Raw genomic sequence first — 24,537 nt, forward strand, 5'->3', positions numbered from 1 at the left:
ATAATAGTTAAAATTGAACCATGCCACATTTAATTGGTTACCATTTTGTTTAAGTTCATTTCTGAAACTTAAATATTCATTTACAATAATTATTTCAAAATCAAATTACAAAACAAATGACCAGTAACAGCCTCCAGTAACTGTTCCCAGAACAGTCTCTGATAAACTAGTCGCCTCATTGCAAGTCACAACTGCTTCTGGCAAAGATATTGAAGTACTAATTTTTTTAATTTCAAGATAAAAGTCCTGGGGTTATGCTTAAAATATTTTTTTGTTGTGGTTAGATTATTCTCTGCGTTGAACAAGTTCATCGCAGGAGCATATGGTCATATAGTAAAATATGACCATATCAGTGTTTCACAGTATGCAAAATGTATTTTGTTTTAATTCTCTCTTCATTTATTCATTCAACAAAATACAATAGTCAGTGGAGTTTGTGCAAAAACATTTCATTTCCGGATACCAGTATGAAATTTTGTACAGTACTTATGTTCATATAAGAGAGCAAAAAAACGCCGGGAGGCAATTGATTGGAGGTAAAGACCCCCCTGTGGTGACGTCATCAAAATGGCCGCCATGTATCGGTTAGTACGTTGGTTTCACTGCTTAGAACTACATAATAGGTCATAATTTTGTAAAATTCAAATACATTATCTAAAAGTCGTTTAAAAACGCTCTTCAACAGTGCTTAGTTTTATTTTCTACTAGCAGTACCCGCACGGCTTTGCTCGTAGTAGAAAAATTAAAAGGTCATTTGATTCGCCTGTATATTTACAAACAATGGATGATGAATTTTCCCCCAGTTTTCTATGTTAATTTGCACGGCCATTTTACGGTTCATTCCTTCCTTCCTCAGGTGCACGACAGCCCTGGGTGGGCTCTGGCCTTCTCAACAATTTTTTTATGTTACGGTTCCACGGTATGATCATTTTGTAATTTACTCGTTCAGTTATGATAATTTGATCGGTAAAATGTTCTTAAAATTGAAATAGAAAAAGGACAAAATTGAATTTTCTCGCTTCGAGGTGTACACTCCCATGCCACAAATTAATTGTGTGCCAAGTTTCGTGAAAATAGGCCGAACGGTTTAGGTGCTATGCTCGTCACAGAGAGACATCCGGAAAGATATCCCGACAAACTTAGAGCTTTATTACTAGTAAAGAAGACAAATAGTTTAATAATTATTACAATATCAACGTGAAAATTGATAGGAAAACAATGACTTTCGTGTATTCTGTGATATTGGAGTAAAATTTTACTGTTATACCTGCATTATAAATGAACCTTTCAAGTTTCATTAAATTTAAATTCGTACTTCATGTTTCAACACTTTTTGTCAGTATTTTACTTTTATATTGAATAAAACAAAGGTTAAAATGCAGAAATATTCAAAGTCACCACCCCAAATGGATCGAGAACTTAATTATTAATGCTATCGTATAATAAAACAATTTTGTTAAAATGCTTACATTTTAAACATATAAGAGAAATAGACGAAAATTTCATGTTTTAATACAAAGAAAAAGTACCTGTTGTAACAAAAACGGTACTAAGTTTTTTTAAAGAATGTTTTACGTATTGCACTGGCGCTCACAACTACAAAGAAGTGTACAATTCAGACCTGATCTGACGCATCGACAGCGTGTAGACATCGCTTTACACTTGCATGATATAAGTTCCTGTAAATTCTCCATTGTTATTTTGGGGTGTGCATACCAAAGAGATTCAAACTCTTTACCGATTTTTACCCATCCCCACTGATATGGATCCAAGAGCTGAAAATTTTGCTGAAGACATTTTGTCCGTAGTAAACACTGCACTCTTAAGGTGATGCAGAAGAACGTTGCTAGATGGCAGAATAAAATCAACTGGTCTGTTTTGCTGGGTGAAGAAAATAATCCTAGCCTCATTTACGTTTTCCACTGAGCTTGATAAATAATACGTCAGGACTACGAAGCGCTGAATAAGTAAGAAATGCTCATCGTCTTCATTGATGCTCTCGGGTACTTTAGTATAGTACAAAAAACTTTGTCAACATCTTTAATTGCCATCCACATTTTCCATGCAGTACCTAGTTTTACCAATGCTGGCAAAACTAGACACCGTGTGCTCATGTAAAGGCATGGGAAAAAGGCAGAAGATCTGGAACACCTTGTGGAACTTTACAGTGTAAAACGTAGATGGGAAGATATCGCAGATATTTTCCACTTCCATACTTCACCCATAGCTCTTGCAGTTTCCGAAAACGGAACATAGCAATCACTACATCATCACTGTCAACAATTTTCACGGTGGTCTTTGCATGACCCGAGTATTCTATTGCATACTGCACATACAGGAATAGCCTCATATCGGCTTCTTCGTGGGATACGAGAGACATGGTTTCAAATTTTTTTCTTGACTGAAGTAATTACCGTGTCTTTGTAGGAGCATACAACCTGCTTCCCATCTGGTAGATCCAGCTTCACGAGATTTTTTGCCAAAAGATTCGAAAAGCTCCTCTTTATTTTCATCTTTCGCAAGAAATTTACCAAATGACTTTGGTATCAAAACTTTGGATTTCATACTTATTCTTGGTCCAGATCCTCTCAATTGTATCGTCTCGCTTTTCAAACTTCCTTTTGAATACCGGTCAAAAACTAAATCTACTCTATGAACTCTTTTTAATTTCATTAATATGTACGACTTCACAATCTGATCGCAGTTTTGTTGGACAGTTCAAGTAGACTGAGGAACAAGCATGTGAATCAGTGCAGCCCCATCAATGAACAATTTGGTTCCGGAATAGCTGTCAAACCAGTCCAATTGATTGGACGATACAAGAAACTACGTCAGACTTTTTTCTTGGTTTCCTAAATTTGCCAAGGTTGGATATAGAAGGTGTACACGAGCTGTTTTCATGGGAAAAAATTCTTTTACATCCATTTGAATTGCTTGGCAGGCAACATATAGCTTAGCAAAAAGAGTGCTGCCCCTCCTCAAATCAACAATGTTTTGCTTCCCTTTGGACTGAACGGAAATATTTTTTTGCTCATCAAAAGGAGATTGTTTCTTTTAATAACATCATGTATGGATAATTTTCTTAACGCTAAGCGATCTTCTACAAATGTATTGAATTGACTTGCTCTGACATCACAGAAATGGCACTTTTTTCCGAGAGAATAATTTTGTTGCTGTTAACTGTAGTTAAATCGTCATCTTCGAAAGGATTCCTGGATTTCCGTGTTCTTCAAATGTTTCAACTAGGCTGGAAACATAAGTTTCATACAGAATACAAAAGCTTCTAGTATCTTGTATCTAGTATCTAGCTTTTCAGTAGTGACGCCAGACTTCAGGCTCTGATTTTCTTCAAACTCCCCAATCATGCGCACAACTTCCGGTCCAGCAACCATCTATTGTATTAATGACGCTTCATGACGTAAACGTGATAGATTAGTTGAGGATTTTTAAATTAATTTGTTGTTTTGCTCATGCAAATGGTCGTGTGCCATCCTGGAAAATTTCCCCTCAGTTTTGGAGCCAGATATATTTTTCTTATGAAACTCCTGAAAAGTTGCTGGATGCATCTCTGGTAACTGCTTCAATTTGAACAGAAATATTGAAGGCCATCGGGCATAATTTGTATGATCAAGAGCATACATCCATGGACATATGTTCTCAAGAGTGACAGTAAAATCTGAGAAATTTCCGTGACGAATAGCGCGCACCAGAAGTAAAGTATAAATTCTAGCTCCATGGTGATCTTCCAGTACTTAAACCGAGGCAATTCTTCTCATCTTCGCTTAACACAGTTTGTAAATGTTTCGCCTATATCTTTTCGATTTTGATACGCTTTCGCTTACAGAACTTGGAGAGTAGTTACTGCAAAATCGTGAGCGTATCGACTTTTCTTCACATGCGAGACTTTCAGTGTTCCTTCTGCTCTTCCCGATGTTGTTACATGAGTTTCTACTAAGTTCATCCACTTCCTTCAAGCCATGTACCCATTGAAGATGAAACAGCCATTTCTATGTGGAGACCACCTGACATGACCAACATTATATCTTCGCCATACTCATTCAGCATAGCCCACTGAATAGATTTTAGCAGGACGTAGGTGGGACCCAGATTATAAACCCTCAATTCATTAAATATTTTACTTTTCCAAAAGCACATGAAAGAAATGATTGCGAGCTATGTTAGTATTTTGAGGTCACATGGACCAAATGAAGGAGAAAAATTTATTCTAAAAAATCTTGCGAGTTTTAAATGCGTTTTGTTTATTGAAAAGGACGTAAAGGAATGAATACAAGCCATATGATAATTTTAATGCTAGATGGAACCAACAATTGAAGTTATCGATTTCAAACCGTAATAGTATTATATGACTGATCTTTATTTGATATTATTTGCTACAGTATTAACCAGTCAAATATTCAGTTACTGAAAATTATATCTGAGTAATAAACATATCACTATGGAATTAATTATTGCTGAGAACAGCAGAACTGGAAAGAAACGAGCTAGGCGAACTGCAATCCAAAGTTACAGCTTGATTCTTGCCGCTAGATGGCAAATACTTGCAGGAGAAGTGAATTATTATGTGACAATACATATGTATATTTAATCCGGTAAGGAATTTTTAATTAAAAGTTTTAGTGCGGGTTAGATGCAGCGGAACAGTTGGAACAGTTCAATGAGAATGCCCCTCCTCTCCCGCCTCATATAGTTACGTTATTGCAGTGAAATTTTTAAAACTATTTACTAAGGGGGAGGGGGGAGAACAAATGCATATTTTTATTGTTTATTTTAGAGCTTTTATTTAGTGTTGCTGTTTTTTTTATGGAAGAATGATTTCTAATGGCGTTTTGAGCAGTTAAACGAAACTTTTCACCTTTTCACGATGGATATTTTAATGACGGAAATTTTAATAACTATAAAACTACTTGTCTTAGGAGGAAATATCAATCTCTCTATAATAGCTCTTTTAAAACATTTTCAGATGATACACATTCATATCTCACAATATAAAGATCTGTAATGTAGTTCTAAGCAGTTAAACGTACATACTTACCTTTCCAGGCGGCCATTTTGATGACATTAATTGTAATAACTCTTAAACTATTTGTGACAGGAAAAAAAAGTCAATCACTACTAAATAGCTCTTTTAAAGTGCTTTTAAGTGATATACTTTAATATCGCAATATTAAGATCCATAATAGAATTCTAAGCAGCTAAACGAACGTATTTTTCTTAATAAGGCGGCCATTTTGATGACGTCATCACAGGGGGTTCATGACCTCTCATCAAATGCCTCCCGATGGATTTTTGTTCTTAGATATGTACATAAGCACTGTGCAAAATTTCAGACTGGTATCCGGAAGTGAAATGTTTTGGGTATTTTTGTCACAAACTCCACGGACTACAAATGTCAAATGCAATTTGAGTTTTTAATTTTTTCATCAAGTTTTAAGTTACATTTTATATTTCAGCTGTCAGATTGGTGGTTAGATTCTGCTTATATGGAATTCAGACAGCCTGTTGTTGTTTACTCAAGTCCTGGCCTTGTTTTTCCATTGAAAGATTTTAATACTGTTGAGAGGCAACTGAGGTACTGTAATATCATTTCTTGTATTTTTTTTTTTTTTTGTTCTTTTACGTAAGGGACTGTCCTTTTTTTTCATTATAATCAACTCCCCTCCCCTTTGTCACAAAATGTCCCACTTCACCTTACCCTCTCCCCTCGTCACATGTCCTGTTATATCACATAAACGCTGCAATAAAAATGCATGATGTCATACTTTTTGTTCCCCCCCCCCCACCTACCCCCATCACAAACACAACTTCACAAGCTGTCTCCCCACAAAGCATAACATCATTTACGCACAACCACTGAAGATTTTTATTTATGTTATTTGTTTGAATTTAAGGTCATTACATTTGGTTTTGCAATACTTAAAAAAATTAGATACTGTTAAAAAAATACTTTTCAATGAATAATTGCATATTGATTTTTTCCCTATTAAATATGAACATAATTATTTCTCTTGGTATATATATAACTCTAGAAAGGTTTTCATTTATAACCAATAAAAACAGTCATGCCCACAGCCAGGCTCTTGTTATTCTGACCAGAAAAATTTAATTATTACAAATAATTAAAATTAAAACAAAAAGAACATATATGTAGTCCTAACATTAGAATATTTTGCAATTTTTAAAGAATTTCTTACAACTATTCAATTAATAGAAAAAATAATTGGAATTAAAATAGTTAAAAAAATAAAAAATATGTTGAACCACAATTACTATGTTTGCCTCTGAGTCAATCCTTTTATTTGCATATGGCTAAATCAATAGTACATGACGTGCATTAATAACAAACAAACTTTAATTCTGTACCTCAGAAACTGACTGAACTAAGTCCAAAAATTGTGATTTTCGATTTATTAGTGCATTATATGTAGAAGCCTATTTTTCATCCAACCATACTCAAAGGGTAAAAAGCATCCTCAGATATTAAGTGTAAAAATCTAACTACCCATCTAGAACAAACGGGAAATCCCGCTGCAACATCTCCAATATGAAAATGAATAAAACAATCGAAAGGATATCGTTTAGAAAAATGATAAAGGTAAAAACAGTTCTCTGAATAAGCGAAAATCACTCATCCCTCTCCCCCCCTCCCAATGTAAAACAAACATTCTTCATCTGAAATGACTAAAAACTCTTTAAAAAAAAAAAAAAAAAAAAAAAATTCTTTGCAATTTGAAATATTTTGCCAAATAAACAAAAAATACAATAAATTACATTAACAGTAGCTAAAAAAAGTAAACAAATGATCACGCAACTCTCTTGTTTATAGCCAAAGTCGCCAAATCACCACGTTACTGTAATCCAGCCGATCAGTGAGCAAAGCCAACTCCAACTGATTAGTGGTCCAATCTTTTGAACGAAAACTTTTTAAACTCCATATATTGCCTAATTTCTTCTTTCCACCAAAGATAAAGATCTTCCACAGCACTGATCTTTTGTGTACAGAACTACCCTGTTGTAATTTATCTGGACGAAAATAAAATTTGTTTCGTCTTTGAATTTCATCATCTTTTCCTTTAATAATGTACTGATTAGATGGATAATCCTTCAAGTATTCTTGACATTAGTACCAAAACTCAGATGGATTTCAGCTGAGAAACAAATGTTTCTATTGGTACGGTACTTTCTAATCATTTGGGTAGGAAAACCTAAAGCACCGATCCGGTCACATGGTTCAACTACGACAACAGAACACATGTTTTGCTTGAACCTTCCAGTACTTTACTTTAAAATATATCACGGGACCTAAAATCGTTGCTTTCAAGAAATGAAGGCTTCACTCTCTCTCTACGTTTTATCTATTCTCAATTGACATATGGCTGTAGGAAATTTCATTATATAAAGCAGAGCTGGCTTTCTTATTGTCCTTTGACAATGGATTAAATATTTATTTCAGTTCTCGCTCAACAATTAGTTAGAATAAATATTAATCATTTGGGAGACATAACCATCCAATGTTTAAATTAATTAATTAACAAAAACGTTTCCGATTCAATCCATCGCGCTTCAAAACGATGCTCGCCACAACTTAATTACACACAAAATATTTGATCAAAATCGGTCCAGCCACTTAAAAGCCTTATGGTGACAAACTTCCACACAGAAGATTTTTATATATTAAGATTACAAAATTAATGTGAAGAAATATGGCACAAAATATGGTTTCAAAGAAAATTTTGGAATCCGAAAGAGATGTAATTGATGAAATAAAGACTGGTATCCGAACGGCGGTTTTCAGTCCGGGGGGAGGGGGGGTATGAACTACGGTTTAACTTCAGAACAAGGTTCGGAAAAAGAATGAAAATTTTTGACTTTTTTCTGCCTTTTCACTAATTTTTACTACTAGCAAATATGAGAGTCATTCCATGTCAAGTGGACCTAGGGGTCCCCGTTCGATCACCTCCGATTTAGATGAAATTTCATACAGGTGTAGTGTGTAGAGATGCCTTTGAAACTAACCTATGCTACTTTTCAGCTTCCTAGATCCAAATCCTGAAGATCTAGGATCTCCGAAAAATGTGATCCAAAATGGTGCATCAGCTTTTTGTGCCAAACTGCCAATTTTAGACTAAGTTCACAGAACATTTTATCACACTGGGAGCCTGAAATTTTTGGCGCTTAAAGTACAATAAGCTGTTAATGCATTCAAGTATTTTTGGAAATTTGAGCTCATTAGTCTTTTTATTGCATGCGTGGGAACTCATGAAAAGCTCGGCGGGGAAATTTTTCCCTGGATTATAGGTTTTAATAAAATCTGAACAAATATAATTCAAAGGCTCGTACTTCGTGATTACATTATAAAAAATACTTGTTTTTAATGGGTTACAGTTTATGAGCTTAAATATCTATTTTCTGAAAGATATTGACATACAAAGTGACTATCAAAACCGCTCAAGTGAAAAATAGCTTATTTTTAAAGCTCTGTAGCTCAAGTTGGTCACCTTGCATCTTCTTTTCGTTAATACAGTAAACTCCCTCTAATGTGGATACTAAGAGGACAAATTTTTTTGTCCGAGTGTTTACAGGAGAGGGGTTTAATAATCCTTGTTTAATTTGCCTTAAAATCGGGGAATTAAAAATTGTCTGCATAAGAGGGGTCAACATTTGAGGGGTGTCCATTAGAAGTGGTTTTACTGTACCATTAGAAAGAACAGATTTTTACCTTTCAAAATAAGTTTTTCTTCGATGGTGTTCTTTTGAATAAGGATTGAAAAATGAGTTTGAAATTCTGTCTGTCGAAATGAATTGCTACGTTTAAGTTCAGATTACGGGAAATTTTATCACACTGGAGGCCTGAAATTTTAGGAGCTCAAAGTACTTTTAGTTGTTAATACGTTCTTGTATTTTTATGAATTTGAGTTCATTAACTTTTGTGTAGCATGCATGTAAAGTCGCAAGAAAATCACAGTGGAGAAACTTTTTCCTGGAGTTAAGAATGTCATAAGTTCTAAACAAAAATGATTCAAAAGCTCTTACTTTGTAATTCTATTGTCAATATACATGCTTTTAATGAATTATAGTTGCAGAGCTTAAATATTGGTTTTCTAAAAGATATTGCCATCCAGACTGGCTGTTAAAAACCTTCACATGAAAAATAGCCTATTTTTAATGCGCTGTAGCTCAAGTTTGTCCCATTGCACCTTCTTTTTGTTGGTACCATTAAAAAGAAGATATTTTTTTCACAATATTTTAACGGCCCCTTTACTTCAAAATATTTTAGCGGCCTTATGCAGCCGCGCAGTTTGCCACCCCTAAGCACGGCCGTGCTTGTATAAAGTATAAGTTAATTTGTTAATGTTTTTAAACATAATTAGCAAAACAAAATGAACAAATATGAGCACTTTGAAATAATGAATGAAAGATTGAAATTTTTATATTTTTATGCTTATAAAATTCAATTAAAAATTACCTACAATCAAAATGTTTTACTTTGTTTTCAGTATTTGTTTATTTTATTTTCCCTCTCCATCATTGAATATACTAAAATGACATTGGAATGATATAAATGTTAAAACATGTAATGTTAACTATACTGGTATTTTTAGTAATTTATATCTGACTTCATTTGTTAATTGTTATAATCCTATTACTACAATCTTTACAAGAACTTCACAAATTTGCAAATTGTTATTTATTTTGAAAACTAGCTTTTCATCAACAGCTGATTTTTAAAAAAATTTTAAATTTAGGTATGCTGCTAGATTGGTTGCTGGTGCTTTAAATTATAAAGAATTGATTGACAGGTAATTAAAATTTTGTTTGTATGATATCTTAAAGCAAGATGCTGAAGTAGGTTTTAACAGAGACTTTTGTGGATAAACATTGCAAACATATTTGTATGATCTTTAATAATTATTCAAATTTTCTGTAGTTTTTTTCTTTCCCTTTCGATTAATCAGTTTTGTAAGCTTGTATTTCTTTCAAAATTTTCTGTTTTTATAGTTTTCTGGCAGTTTTTTCATTGCTTTAACTTTTCCATTCATTTTTCCTTTTGATGTACCATGTTTCCCCGAAAGTACGACCTAATCAAAAAATAAGCCCTAGTGTGATTTTGCTTAATACTCCTAATATAAGCCCTACTTTAGATGATTGCAGAAATCGGAAGAGGGGTTGTAAATGTATTATTGGGCACAAACAGGGGTTTTGGGGTTCTTCACCTGTAATTTCTAAAAATTCTGACTTGGTTGCTTTAATGAGAGGTCAAGATTATTGAAAGATAATTAATACAGTCGAACCTCCATGTATCGAACTTCCACATATCGAAATTTTCTATATATCGAAATCCCAGCAAATTTCTATGTTCATTACATAGAAAAATTGTTTCTATATATCGAAAAAATCTCTATATATCGAATTTTTTTTCAAGACATACATAGATTTTTTTCCTCTTTAGACTGTTTGTCTCATGAAAACTAAAGGTTAGGGGAGAAAATTATGTTCACTAAAGGTTGCTACGAAACTCGTAAGGAATCTAGGGTTGAGGGGTGTGTAGATAGGTCGTTGTTTTGCTCTAGAATTCTTAAATTCCCTCAAGTTTATTTCAAATATCTTAGTTGTAAGCAGTAACATTGTAAAATCAGTTTCAAGTCATCCCTTTTGTCTGTTGATTATCGTTCCTAGTCGTTTTAGCAGCAGTAAAAATCATTCAAGTTAAGAAGATTAATTTTTTACTTTTCTCTCGATTTGTCAAAATGAAAATCTCCTAATGTTGCGGATCAAGTTGAATTGCAGAAGAATGAAGATTTATGAAGGCGCAAAAATTTAATTTCTGTTATTTTTTTAATTATTAACTTTCATTTAATCCGATGCTCGTATAAATTAGAAATTGGGGTTTCATGCACGAAAATTAGCTTTAATTTTAATGTTTTAGGAGATTTTTAGGATAAAATAAGATCGTTTCTATATGTCAAAATTTCTATATATCGAATTTTTTTCTGGCAATTTGCTACTTCAATATAAGGAGGTCCGACTGTATATTGGACTTGAATAAATGTACTTCTTGAACCCAAATAATTGTGCTTTTTGGGCAAAAAGCAAGTATTATTTATGGTGCATAAAAAAATAAGATATTTTCTAAAACTAAGCCCTAGCATATCCTTTGCAACAAAGTTTTTAAAAGTCCGGATCTTATTTTCAGGAATGGACAATATATCATGTGAAACATATTAAAATTTTCTGCTTTTTTGTGCATGACTGTAAGCATGAACTTTTTGAATTAGTTCATGAGTGTTGAATGAGATGTTTAATCCTATCCTTCATTATAGTATTGTAGATTACTACAATACAAAGTACTTTTCTTGAGTGTTTTTCTCCTTCAAACAAAAGAGAGAGAGAGAGAGAAATGTCTTAATGGTGGGCTAATAATGATATTTTAAAAGGTTATTTCATTACTATACTCTGCTTTTGTTTCAGCAATTCCTTGCCCCTTGATTCAATGGGCGGCCAACCTCTTGACATGTCTCAGTATTCAAAAATATTTTCAACTTGTCGAATTCCTGGGTATCCAAAAGATGGCTTATATTATGGTAACTTGGAGGCTGAAAAGCCGAAACACATTGTAGTTGCTCATAATAACCATGTAAGTATTCAAGTTCGAATTCAGTATTAAATCTGAAGTATTTAAATGCATTTGGAATAGCAACTCATATGTTCCTCAATTGAAAAATGTGAATTCACACCCACACTCGAGAAATGTGTAGAAATTATCAACTTACACAGGAAAGGAAGATCAGAAAGGAAACTGATGTAAAAAGTATATTTTATTTAAAAAATGAAAAAATTTTTTCTCTATTTAAATACATTCTTATCATAATGTTCTTGATTAATACACTGCAGGACGAAGATAAATAACAGCTATTGGTGCTGTATTTGCACATTCGAAAATGACTTCTAATAGCGAACAACCTCCATTAACGACCACTTTTTTCAAAAATGGAGAGTGGTCGCTCCAGAGAAGTTTGACTGTATTATTATTTTGTAAAAAAAGAAAAGAAAGCTCAGCCGTTTGCAGATTTTTTCACCAGTGCGTAACGAATTCCAAGTAAATTTTTTTTTTTTTTTTGCAAAATCGAGTTATATATGTACTGTCGGCCCTGCTTAACCTGTTCGGGACGGCAGCCTGCTGAAGCCAGCGCTCCCTCACGATGGCAGCTGTTACATGCGGACTGTGCGTACAGGCTGGGGCAATTTCTCCCGCTAAACCTAATTCGCATTTTCAGAAAGTACGCATTACATAACAATGGATAAAATGTACACTTCGCGTAGAAACGAAACCATTTTTTAATGTATGATAAAATACGTATGTCATAATTTCAATCATAACAAAAAAATTTAATGATCAATTAAAAAATACAAAATATATTGTTTTTTACTGTAACTAAGATTAGACAATATATTTTGCACAAAACAGGAAAAATATTTGTGCTAAATTTTTGTGAAATACTTGAAGAATATTGTAACAATTCATATTTTAAAGCCTCATGAAAAATTTCAAAGTACTGAGCAATGTGCATTGCACATTTTACACTCATAGGTAGTGTTAAGTCTTTTATTCTGCTTCGAGCAAATGATGCATCTCCGTCTAAATTCTTTGCCTTCTTTTTCAGCAAAATTTTAGAAAGTATCTACTGTATGAAGAACTAAAATAAAAATAATTTATAGTTGTTTCAATGTCGTCCGAAAGATCCATAGATGGATCAGTCATAAATTTAGATATTTCCTCCTCGTAAAGATGACGTGTTCACCATGGCTACACAAATGAATCTAAAAGTAAAACTCCTTTCTAGAATATCTCTCATGAAATCCCATTATAAATGGAATCAAAACTAGAAACATCCGTTTTAAAATGAGTATGTGTTTCCCTTTTCATTTGCTAGCACATGTATATTTTTTTTCACGAAATCCAATAAATCACAGACACTTGACAGACCCCATTCTGACATCAGAGATAGAAATACTAATGTTCTAGACCAATCATCTGGACGAACATGGATACGTAACGCCATCTGATAGTCAACATTTTGTTCTGAAATCGAGCCGCACACTAGCGTCGCTCCGATTCTTGAGCATATGCCGGAAGGCAAATAAGCGTGATTCGGACGGGACGAACAGCCGCCGCTGACACAAACGTGCGTCGTTCGTCCCGAACGGGTTAATCGAATATCGTCAGTTCTAAGAAATGTTATTCGATTAAGCGAGGAAATTTTCTTTACCTTTCTAAATTGACAACATTTGTCTTAAAACGTAGAAAAAAAATCAATAGCTATGTAAGGGGAATAATTGAATAATTAATGTTATTAATAAAAAGTTTTTCAATTGAGATAAATAAACATCAAAATAGTTTTAACGTATGAAAATTATAAAAAGTAACTAACAACTTGGGTAATGAAATCTTTGTTTTAAAACTTTTTTTTAGTACATTATTTTTTGAAAAAAATCCATAATTGGGGATTGCTTGCTCAAAAACTTTCAAAAACATTTAAAAAAAGGAAAAGAAGAAAAATCGCCAGTCCACGGCTTCTTTTCAAAAGCTCCTGCCCATTTCGCATTTTAGGTTACGATACACTGACCTCAAGAAATCATTTCACACATAATGAATTTCATCATGAACATTGTCATAATACTTTTTTATTTTAAGAAAAAGAATACTTAATGTCTAATTAACTTCATCATAAAGTAATATTTGAAAAGTATCCTGAGAAATTGTTATTTAGTTTTGTGTGGAGTATGTGTTAATATGAAATTTGTATTTATTTTAATTTTTTGTTTCTTTATTTCTCTTTTTTAGTATTTTGCTGTAGATGTGTATGGGAATGATGGAAAACCTTTAAATGAAAGTCAACTTTTAGCTCAATTTAAGATCGTTCTTGAGCAATCAGTGTACCCAAAATGTCCAATTGGAGCTCTAACAACTTTACACAGAGATAACTGGGCTAAAGCATATAAAAGATTACGAAAATGTAAGTAAATTACAATCTATGAACTAACAGAATTTACTAGCACAAAAGCTAGATGAGAAAGTTTGCTGCTCTTATATCCATACCTCTATACACTATTCTAAAATTGATTCTATTGGGATGATTTTTTATATTGATTAAAATTAACAAAATTTAAATAGTAAGGAGATATGTAGTCTGCTATTTTTTTTTCTCTTAATGTTGTTTTTGCTTAATTTAAGCATTTATTTTAGCATTGTTAATTTACTTCAAAACAAAGAGAAGTTTTCAATTGAATCTTTTCCCACTTTCGTTCTCTATGTTTGTGCATAACTTTGAAGGCCATAATGCAGTTTGAATACTTTTCATGCATGTTTGAACTGGTGACTTTTTATTTATTTAAATTATTACTTTTGTAAATCTATTTAAATTATTACTTTTGTAAATCGTTACCCACTATTAGAAATGAGCGTGGCCTAGTCCACAGAACCAAAATGGATACCTATGTGCGACCCATACTTTGTTGGAATACTAAGGTAAAATTATGAAAATTAAAAACATTATTTTAATTAAAGTTTGTAAAAGAAAAAAAAAACTTTTTAAATAATTGAAATTCATTTTGCTTTATTCTAAGATTTTCAGGCTAATTTTTCATCTTTTTTTAGATGATAGTAAAAACAAGTTTTCTCTTCAAAAAATTCAAACAGCAATATTTCTTCTGTGCCTTGATAAAGCTGTGCCAGACGTAGGTGCACTAAATAGAAAAACTCATGTAGCTTTGCAGACTATTCATGGGGGTGGAGTTAAAGGAAATGCTGGAAACAGATGGTATGATAAAACAATACAGGTACTTATATTATATATCCTTTTTGCTCCTACAAAAAACATTTTAATTTTTTATTTAATATTAAACCAAGGCTATAAATGTTATTTATATAAGGAGGAATGTTTTTATCCAACATTTAAAAAAAAATATTTTAAAGTTACTTATTGCATAAGGCTTAACTTAAAAAAAAAAAATAAATAAATAAAGAAGAATTGACTAAGATGCTACTTTTGTATAAATTTTACATTTTAGCTTATTCAAACCATATTTAAAATAACATGTATCTGGTAGTTTAGATAGGTGGCTTTTTTGTTTTGTAAATACAGTCAGCCCTGCTTAATCAGGTAACAGATATACAAATACCTTATACAAATAAAAACTCTCCGAACCGAATATTTCCCCCATAGACGCAATATTAAAGATCCCCGGTTAATCCAATAATTCCCCCGATAATAGAATAATATTGATCAGCCTTTGCAAATATTTTTGCAGAATTTTTTTTTTTGAATAAATTAAAAAATGACAATTATTGACGTAAAAATATAATGTAATATTTTCTGGGGTCTACAACAGGCGAGAAAAACAACATTCATGTTCCTAATTAAATTGAATAACAAAGAAATATCCACATTTTAGACAATAATAAATTGATAAAGATTAAATGTAAACACAGTAGCTGAGTTAGATGAGGACAAGAAAAAGGGAGTCAGAACAGTGTCCCCAAAAGACCTTGAGCAAGCAACTCACTATTATGGCCTCTTTCAACAAACAATGTACTGAAAAAAGGTGTTAAAATAGATTTCATAACTCAAGTTATAAGTTACTTTAATTTTCATTGGCACTTGTAATATAAATATTAATTACGTATTAAATTATTTTGTTGTTTACTTAGTTTATTTCAAAATTTTTTACCAATAACATTAATTTCTTTTACATAACTATTGATTAATTATTATTACATTTTAAGACAAATATTTTCAGTTTAGAAAGGTAAAGAAAATTTCCCCGCTTTATCAAATAATATTTCTTGGAACCAATGATATTTGATTAAGCGGGGCCGACATGATCTCCATTCTTTTAGGGTCTCTTTTCTATAGTTATAATGGGTAACCTCATATCAAGGTTTTATTATTTTGTAACTATGTTTGTTTTTGAAACATTTTGCTGGAAATTGAGGAAAGATAAAGGAATTTTACTATCAAGATTTTGTAGCTAGCCTAAGATGAGGAAGCTACCTCATTTATTTACATGTTAATCAGTATTGACTAAGATACATTTGAGCATGACCTGATTTCATTTTTAATCATCGGTAGCTAAGTTTACTCAGTACTAAAAAATACTAGTACGTAACAAAACGGGCATTTTTTAAAAGCAGTGTCAGATTACATTTTGCAATGCAGCAAAAAGTACAACAAAATCATTACTGTGAGATAAATTGCATTATAAAACAGTTACTGAATGTTTAATGTTAAATATTCATACTTGTATACAATTAATAAATGCATGAAAAGGTTACACAATACACTAACTAATTTTGATGTGAGTGGGAAGATAACAATGAAACTGAGAATAAAGGAATACAGTTGATTCTTCTTTTTAAGAATTTGACACTGTAGTAGACAAGCAACACCATAAGATACAGCATATCATTTTCTCTATCTAAGGCTAATAAATGCAATATGGTATTATATTATTCTTTTTCTAAAGAAGTTCAACTAAAATTAAAAATATGTAGACTGATGAGCAATTGATATTTTCTCGCTACTCATATTCATGAATAAGCAATCATCTACATCAATAAAAAATTTTAATAAAAAAATATCACTCATAGCAGATTTACAAATTTATATGAACACAGATTTTTGATCAAATACAAATGAAACTGTAGTTGATAATTAGAAAAAATGTTCCTTATTTAGTGATATTTTTTAAAAACTAACAAATTTGCATTGAATAAATACATCTTTATTGAAATTTGCCTTATTTAATTATTATTGAATGCATAGTAAGACACATTTAGGAACATAATTTTTTTTACTATTTTGGGCAAAAATATCTGTAATTTGATATGTATTAAAAAAAATATGTATTTTTTCAAGTAACACAGGGTGCAGAAAATCAACAAATAAATATGAGACTTGCGCCATAATACTTCAAAGGTTACACGATTTAGTTATTTTTTGTGTTCACTGAAAAAGCGAATTACTGAAGTAGGCTTAACTGTATCTGTAGTCCATGCTGGCTAGAATATGGGATGGACTTAAGTATTATTTAGATGTGATTTCAGCAACAAATGCTGCACATATTCTACTCTAGTAACTAGTAATGAAACATATTGTTATTTGTTTAATAAGATGATTAAACACCTCACATGACATTTGTTTTATTTACTGTGATGGTGCATCGCCACCTTCAAATATAATTTAGAAGACTTTCTTTTTATTTTTCTATTGTCGTAAAAAAGTCCCATACCTGAGAAGTATTCTTGCACAAACTGCACTTTCATACGACAGTTTGTTGCTTTTCTAGACATTCAAAAATGTCTCAATCACTTTTCAGACACCCTGTATATTATATTCAAACATCTGCATTTTTCAATGTGGATATTAATTTTTCCTACATAATAGTTGCATGTTTCAAAGTACAGTGGACACCAGTTACCTGAATCAGTGGTAAATTGAATCAACCGCTTTAATGAATCAAATTGCTAAAAGCCAAGCAACTTCCAGCTTTATTGAATTAGCCGCTTTATGGAATAAAAACTGTTTAGAAGAAATGCGATTTGTATAAGCAGCGGCCACTGTACCTACAACTTGTATTTACCAACATATTGTTTTAAGTTATTTCAATGATATTAAAAATCTATTTTACTAATGCATTTTATTAGCAATTGTTTAAAATATAGAATTGAATAACCCTTCTGTTGGGTGCTTACCCACTTCAATGCTGATATTACTTTGTGAAATACAACAATAGGAGGTTCCTAGCTTAAATTTTGTTTTCCCCTTTTCTTAAATAACAGGATATAGCAGCATTAATTTTGAAAACCATTGTTCTGCTTAATGGACATTTTCATACATTTTTCTGCAGATCCATTCATTAAATATTATAGCCCAGATTATATGCATAGTAAAATCATCAAAATAGGCACTAAAAATTCCTAAAATATGAGATAAGACTTCAAAAAATATGCACTAAAATTTTTTTACTCACTTAAATAAAATTTTTCTCATCTGAAAGAAAACACGATTGACGTTTCCATTCTTGAAATTTTTGTGTTTTTGGCAATAAATTTTGATTTTTGGCAAGAATATGCACAAAAAATAGTACGTGCATTAACAGAAAGAACAAAAAAAAAATCGGGTGACCCAAGAGAAACTCAAAGGTCTCTCGATTTTCGTTCTTTTTGAAGGACAAAAATTTTTTTTGTGATCTCTCTTCTATGAAAAAAAAAATCTAAAAGTGTGAAAAATGCAATGTGCAGAAACGTAAAAAAAATCTCTTTTTTATGCAGTTACAGTGATCTCTCGCTTATACGCGACCTCTGTTATACGTGTTTTTCACTTATACGTGTTTTTTTCACGGGCCCGGCCAGCGATATAAGGAAACAATGTTGACTCTTGTTCATTTATACGCAAAACCTAAAATGCACCTTTCACTTATGCACGATAAAATTTTTTCAAGCTTTAGTAAAATCGCGTATTTGCGCTTCGCTTATCAGAAAATTTGTACCCTTCTTGTTCTGTCAATTTGGATGTATCGCACGCCTTTATTTCATTTTTCGAATACTTCCAAACACGCGTTCTTTTTTGCACAAATGAGCAATTGGGGGTGGAATTAGTCTTTTTATTGACATCGAGAGGGGAGAACAGGTTACATACGAAAAGGTTGTCGTCATTAAAAGTCGTGGTCAATCGGTAAGCATTGACGTTGCCTTGTATAAAAAATAACAATCGTACAACTTCATTTTTTTAAAAGTTACAATGCATAAACCGAAATTATGTGCATATTGATTCATTAATATTAGTAGTGTACTATTAGTATTACTATAACTGATGTAAACTTATTGCATTTAAGCTTATTTTTTGGTTTTTCGCTTATGCGCGAATTTCACTTGTGTGCGAAAATTTCGTTGTCCCCTTGGGTCGCGTATAAGTGAGAGGTCACTGTATATGCATTCATAAGAAGCAAAAATATGCAATGGCATATACACCAATGCATTTGTATGTAATCCGGGCTATTGATTAGGCATACTGTAGATCAAAAACATCCTTCAATGCAACATTTTTATTCTTTTTAATGTTTAGTTCATTGTAGGTGAAGATGGTGTTGTTGGTTTAACTTACGAACATAGTCCAGCAGAAGGACCACCTATAACCAGTATGATGGACCATATTGTAGACTACATGTGAGTTTACAGAAATGAATTTTAAAAAATCCAAAAATTCATTGTTTAGTTTTTTTGACATAATTTTTCATGTAGAAACGTTAAAATTTTACAGTGAACGCACAAAAGGTAATAAGTGGCTGCCTTCATCTGCAATTAATGAACCTCAGAAATTGAGATTTAGACTTTCTGATGAAACAATGGAAGATATAGCTGAAGCAGAACGAGATTTAGACAAGTAAGTTTGTTAAAGTCATTTTGCCAAAGGATCTAGTTTTAAAAGCTGTCTGGAAAGCAGTTCCCATTTTGAATGCATTAGATATGTAACTTAGAGTCAACCAGTTTTAGATGGTTGACTGCTAACTGTGTGTTATTAGTTTGCTTAGTAGTTTAAAAAGTGTTTGTAGTTTTGTTAAGTTGTCAAATTATGTAAAAGACCAAGTGTGCCACCATTATGTTTGGTTTGTAATACTACTTTTATGTTAGAAAACATGGTCTAGTATTTGATATAGATTAATGTCTTGAGATATATCAAAGTTACTCGAGAGAAATGAGGCATCTAAAGAGCACTTAAAAAGGAATGATGTGTTAGTAAAGTAATTTCTGCACCAACCTTGTTCATGTCTTTCATGCTGGCCATGATGACGAACAAAGCCAGCACAATATTATATAGGGTGAGTTGAAGTTTGTTTAAAACCTGATCACAAAACTGGCATCCAACTTGAGGATATTTCATCCTTATCCTTACACCAAACTTTTCACTTTTCCCTTCAGGGTCCACTGTACCTACCACTATTTGTGGTTTAACAAGTTGAATGGGACCCTGAAGACAGCTCTAATTTTTTGATCTGGACCAGAAGCCAATCAATTCCTGGTCCAGCACCCCCAGAGGTATCACTTTGCTTGGAGGGCTTTGTGACCTTGAGCATATTTAACATCTCCCAGTCACCATTAATGAAGACGAAGGATCTTCTAACGGCTAGGATCGAACTCGGGACCCTCCGGTCACAGGCCCCCTGCCTTACCCCTCAGGCCACCACGGCCCTTCCTTACACCTTGAAAGAGTTTATGAGAGAAAACATTTTCCAAATGGTGATGAGTTTTCATAAATCTCCCAATTCCTCATAGAACAGCAGCAGCAAATTTGTAAAAAAAAAAAAAAAAAAAATTAAATATGTTAGCATTTTATTTGAAAACTAGCCGCCTGCGGCGACCAGCTGGTTCGCCTTCTTATGCCATTCAACTTTCTATGCAAGCAGCCACCTACGGCGGCTGTTTGGCTAACTTGTCATTTACCATTTTAATTTAAGTTTGCCGCCTTTGGCGGCTATTTGAATAAATTTGGCAGCAGCATTAATCAATCGATCTCTATCTTTTTTGTGCCATTCACATTTTTACGCCAAGATTGATGCCTTCTCTCGGCGGCTATCTACCTTTACGATCTATCTCTAAAATTTCTTATCCATCTCTATTTATTTTAACCTCCCAGCTCATTTCTAATAAAAACAAAGATCACGCAAAAAACCGCTTTTTTATTTAAGTAGAGCAAAAAAAAAGGTTATCTCCAAAATTCCCCGTAGTGTACCAAGTAAAGTAAGTGACAAAGAAAAAAAAATCTCGCTGTTTTTAGTGACTTAAATGCGCACAACTATGAAATGTAACGTAATATAGATACAACAAAATGTCCAGTTGGGGGGGGGGGGGGAGAATGAAAAAAGAAATAAATGCAATCCCTAAATAAAACAAAAAAAAAAAAAAAAGAAAGAAAAAAAGCAAGCGCTGCCGGAAAAACACGTGGTCATCACGTCATTAAATTAGAAGTAAGCTATGTAGTAAAAAAAAAAAAAATATTAACATTGTTTGCGATTAAGATTCCGTCGTAAATATCGAATCGAAATCCAAGTAGTGACGTCAGAGCCATAGAAGATTGAAGAATGCTTTTTTCGACTGATGCGTGGAAAGACATGATGTGTTCAGTATTAAAAAAATTGTAAAAAAAAAACTATTGCATATTTTTAAGAACTTTTTTCTTCTGAAGAGAGCGAAATGTTTTTACTATTACCAACTTAAATTTTAGAAATGAGGCTTTGATACTTCTCGCAGGATGATATTAGAAAAATATAAAACCCAGAAAAAAATGCAAAATAAAGGTTTTTTCAAAAATTTATAAAAAATACAAAAATTGCTCTATTTTCAAAATTTTTTTGTTCATCATATTTAAAATTAAATTTCCGACCCTATGTACAAAAAAATATTTGTCTGGTGCGATTGGTTCGGGGTCTGTGAGGTTAAAAATACTAAAAAGTGCTAAAAATCACATAAAACATTGAATAACTTTTTTTCTAATTAAAATATGAAAAATCGAAGCCCAAGGTGCACAACTTCAGCAAAAACTGCACCTGTATACCAAATTTCATCTTTCTAGGCCTTACCGTTTTCCCGGGATGCGCGCCTCACACACACACACACAAACATCTTATTTTATTATATGTATAGATTGTGATATTACTTTCCAAATAACTTTCATAATTCTAGAAGTTTCTTTTTTTTTTTTCAAAACTTTGAGCTGCTAATATTTTAAAAATGAATGTTTGTTTTGTTTCAAAAGTCAGTTTTCTGTTGAGGATATGTGTTAAATGCAGCTAAGAAATGCTGAGGAAAATAAGAATGAAATTTCATAAGAATATATTTAGAGCAATTCCTCACACTAATTAGAAAACGTGTATTTCATGCTTCTGTAGATTTTAAAACAAACTTCTTTGAATGTGGTTTAAAATATAAATACCATTAATTTAAATGCATCATGCTTGAGTTTTAAAACAAATTTAAAATCCAATCATGCTGCAGGGTTCGTACTCAATTTCAAAAATTTAATGAAGGAGTTTTGGAGGAGTTTTGAAGGAGTAAAATGAGGATTTGAAGGAGTGCATACTAATGGGCTGTCCTTAAATGTTGTCGCATTTTTTTTCAACATCTTTAACCCCCTACCCTCTTTGTCACAAAGTGTCACACTTCATCTTACTCCTCCTCTAGTCACATGTCATTTTTATAAACATATTGTCATAATAACAGTGTGATGTCACTTCTTGTCACCCTCTCTCTTCCCCTTGTCACAATTTTGTGAACCAGTCTCCCCCTCAAGGCATGACATCACTTGTGGATGACCAATTTTACAATATTATAACTGCCATTTACTAAACAATTAACACAATCACTTAATATAATACATCTGCTTCTGTATCTTTAAGTAATAATTAGAGAAATCGACTTTTGCAGCTGAGAGTGTGGTGGAAGGAAATGCAATAATCATAAAACTTGAAAAATAGTCAAGCCCCCATTTAAGCATGGTTTACTTCAATTATGAAATGTCTTAGTCATCAAATAATATTTTCACCCCTTCATCACCCTTATACCTTCGCCCTTGTGACAAAGTTAAGTTGTCGATCAAAGTATGTATTTTAAGTTACTGTCATAGAGGAAGACTATGTGAAGAAGGAGTTTTGAAGGTGTTCAAATCAAAATGAAGGAGTTTGAAGGGCCCTTCAAAAAAAAATTCCCAAATGAAGGAGTTTTGAAGGAGCGTACGAACCCTGATGCTACTGTCACTATTTCAGACCCTCTTCTGAAGATAAAATTTCTTCAAAGTAGATTTTTAACGACTTTCAAGAGATCACAAAAAATCGTCCTTAAGTAAAATATATCCTTAAATAGAATGCTTCTTAAACTACAATGGAGCATCCTGGACCGTGAAAAATCCTCGTTAAATATACAAATACAAATGTGACGACCAGCAACAGGCTCTGGGCCCAGCTAGGCTGGTCCTAGTCAATTAATTAGTCCCCAATGAAGATCAATGGCCCTCTTAAAGCTATCCACTCCCTTGCTCATTACCGCCTCTTCCGGTAAGCTATTCCAAGTGCCCACGACCCTGCTAAAGTAGTAGTTTTTCCTGATTTCCAAGTTAGCCTGAGATTTAAATAGCTTAAAACAATGACCCCTTGTCCTGCTTTCCCCCCAAAAATTTAATCCATTTACATCTTTCATTTTGATAAATTTAAATAACTGAATCATGTCCCCTCTGACTCTCCTTTGCTCTAGGCTATACATGTTAAGCCTATTAAGTCTGGTATCATAATCTAAATCTGAGAGTCCCTTTACTAATTTAGTTACCCTTCTTTGAATCCTTTCCAATACAAAAATATCTTTCTTCAGATAAGGCGACCAAAACTGAACAGCATACTCCAAATGAGGTCTTACTAAACTCCTATATAAAGGCAGAAGAACTTTCTTAGATTTGTTTGAAATAGATCTATTGATAAACCCAAGCATTTTGTTGGCTTTGTTACTAGCAATACTGCACTGTTGACTAAACTTGAAGTCCTTATTTTTATAAAGATACCCAGATCCATAACATTTTCTGCCTGATTTATGACTGAACCCTGTAAACGATAACTCATACGCTTATTTCCATGACCTAAGTGTAGCACTTGACATTTCCCTACATTAACTGCCATACCCCATTTATCTGCCCACTTAGTAATATGATCTAAATCCTCTTGCAGCTGTTTCAGAGAAAGTCTTTAAACAGAGCGTCGTTAAACAGAGAGCCAACTGTACTATTTGACTTTTTTGGTATTAAAAACATGGTAATGATGTAATTGAAGGGCTCTTCAAAAAAATTTCCCAAATGAAGGAGTATTTGAGGAGTTTTGAAGGAGCGTACGAACCCTACTGTCACTATTTCAGACCCTCTTCTGAAGATAAATAAAATTTCTTCAAAGTAGATTTTTAACGGCTTTCAAGAGACCACAAAAAATCGTCCTTAAGTAAAATACATCCTTAAGTAAAATACATCCTTAAATAGAATGCTTCTTAAACTACAATGGAGCATCCGGGACCATGAAAAATCGTCGATAAATAGAGAAAGTCTTTCAACAGAGCGTCGTTAAACAGAGAGCCAACTGTACTATTTGACTTTTTTGGTATTAAAAACATGGTAATGATGTAATTTGTAGTACCTATTTAGATTTAAAATTAGTGTGCATGTTTTTTTTCCCCCCGATAAAAGTAACCTTGAAATTTCTTTAATGAAATATTGAATGCCAATGAAAAGAATTGCTAGCTTACACTTTTACTTTACACCTATTTTGAAAGTACATGCTAACTTTAAATGTCGTGTAATAGAAATTTAAATTTTGTTCCAAGGGAAAACAAGATGTAAAACTGAAAATTAAAAGCAAGCTGTCAATGCGATCAGTTGAAATTTGGAAAAATATTTTATTTAAAAAATGTGTTGCATTTTTTCCTCTTTCCTC

The 24,537-nt window shown here is 32.6% G+C and overlaps 1 protein-coding gene across 2 annotated transcripts in view; it reads left to right on the forward strand.

Annotated features, from left to right (window-relative positions):
• LOC129222022 (carnitine O-acetyltransferase-like) overlaps positions 1 to 24,537 on the forward strand; it is a 43,503-nt gene that overhangs the window by 9,836 nt on the left and 9,130 nt on the right. For both annotated transcript variants that reach the window (XM_054856438.1, XM_054856439.1), the window contains exons 4-10: positions 5,472 to 5,590; positions 9,765 to 9,818; positions 11,488 to 11,653; positions 13,862 to 14,033; positions 14,675 to 14,856; positions 19,143 to 19,243; positions 19,338 to 19,460. In XM_054856438.1, the coding sequence (XP_054712413.1) occupies positions 5,472 to 5,590; positions 9,765 to 9,818; positions 11,488 to 11,653; positions 13,862 to 14,033; positions 14,675 to 14,856; positions 19,143 to 19,243; positions 19,338 to 19,460 (917 nt within the window). The remainder of the gene's footprint in view (positions 1 to 5,471; positions 5,591 to 9,764; positions 9,819 to 11,487; positions 11,654 to 13,861; positions 14,034 to 14,674; positions 14,857 to 19,142; positions 19,244 to 19,337; positions 19,461 to 24,537) is intronic.

This window comes from Uloborus diversus, chromosome 5 (genome assembly GCF_026930045.1).
Source record: "Uloborus diversus isolate 005 chromosome 5, Udiv.v.3.1, whole genome shotgun sequence".
Taxonomy (NCBI): domain Eukaryota; kingdom Metazoa; phylum Arthropoda; class Arachnida; order Araneae; family Uloboridae; genus Uloborus; species Uloborus diversus.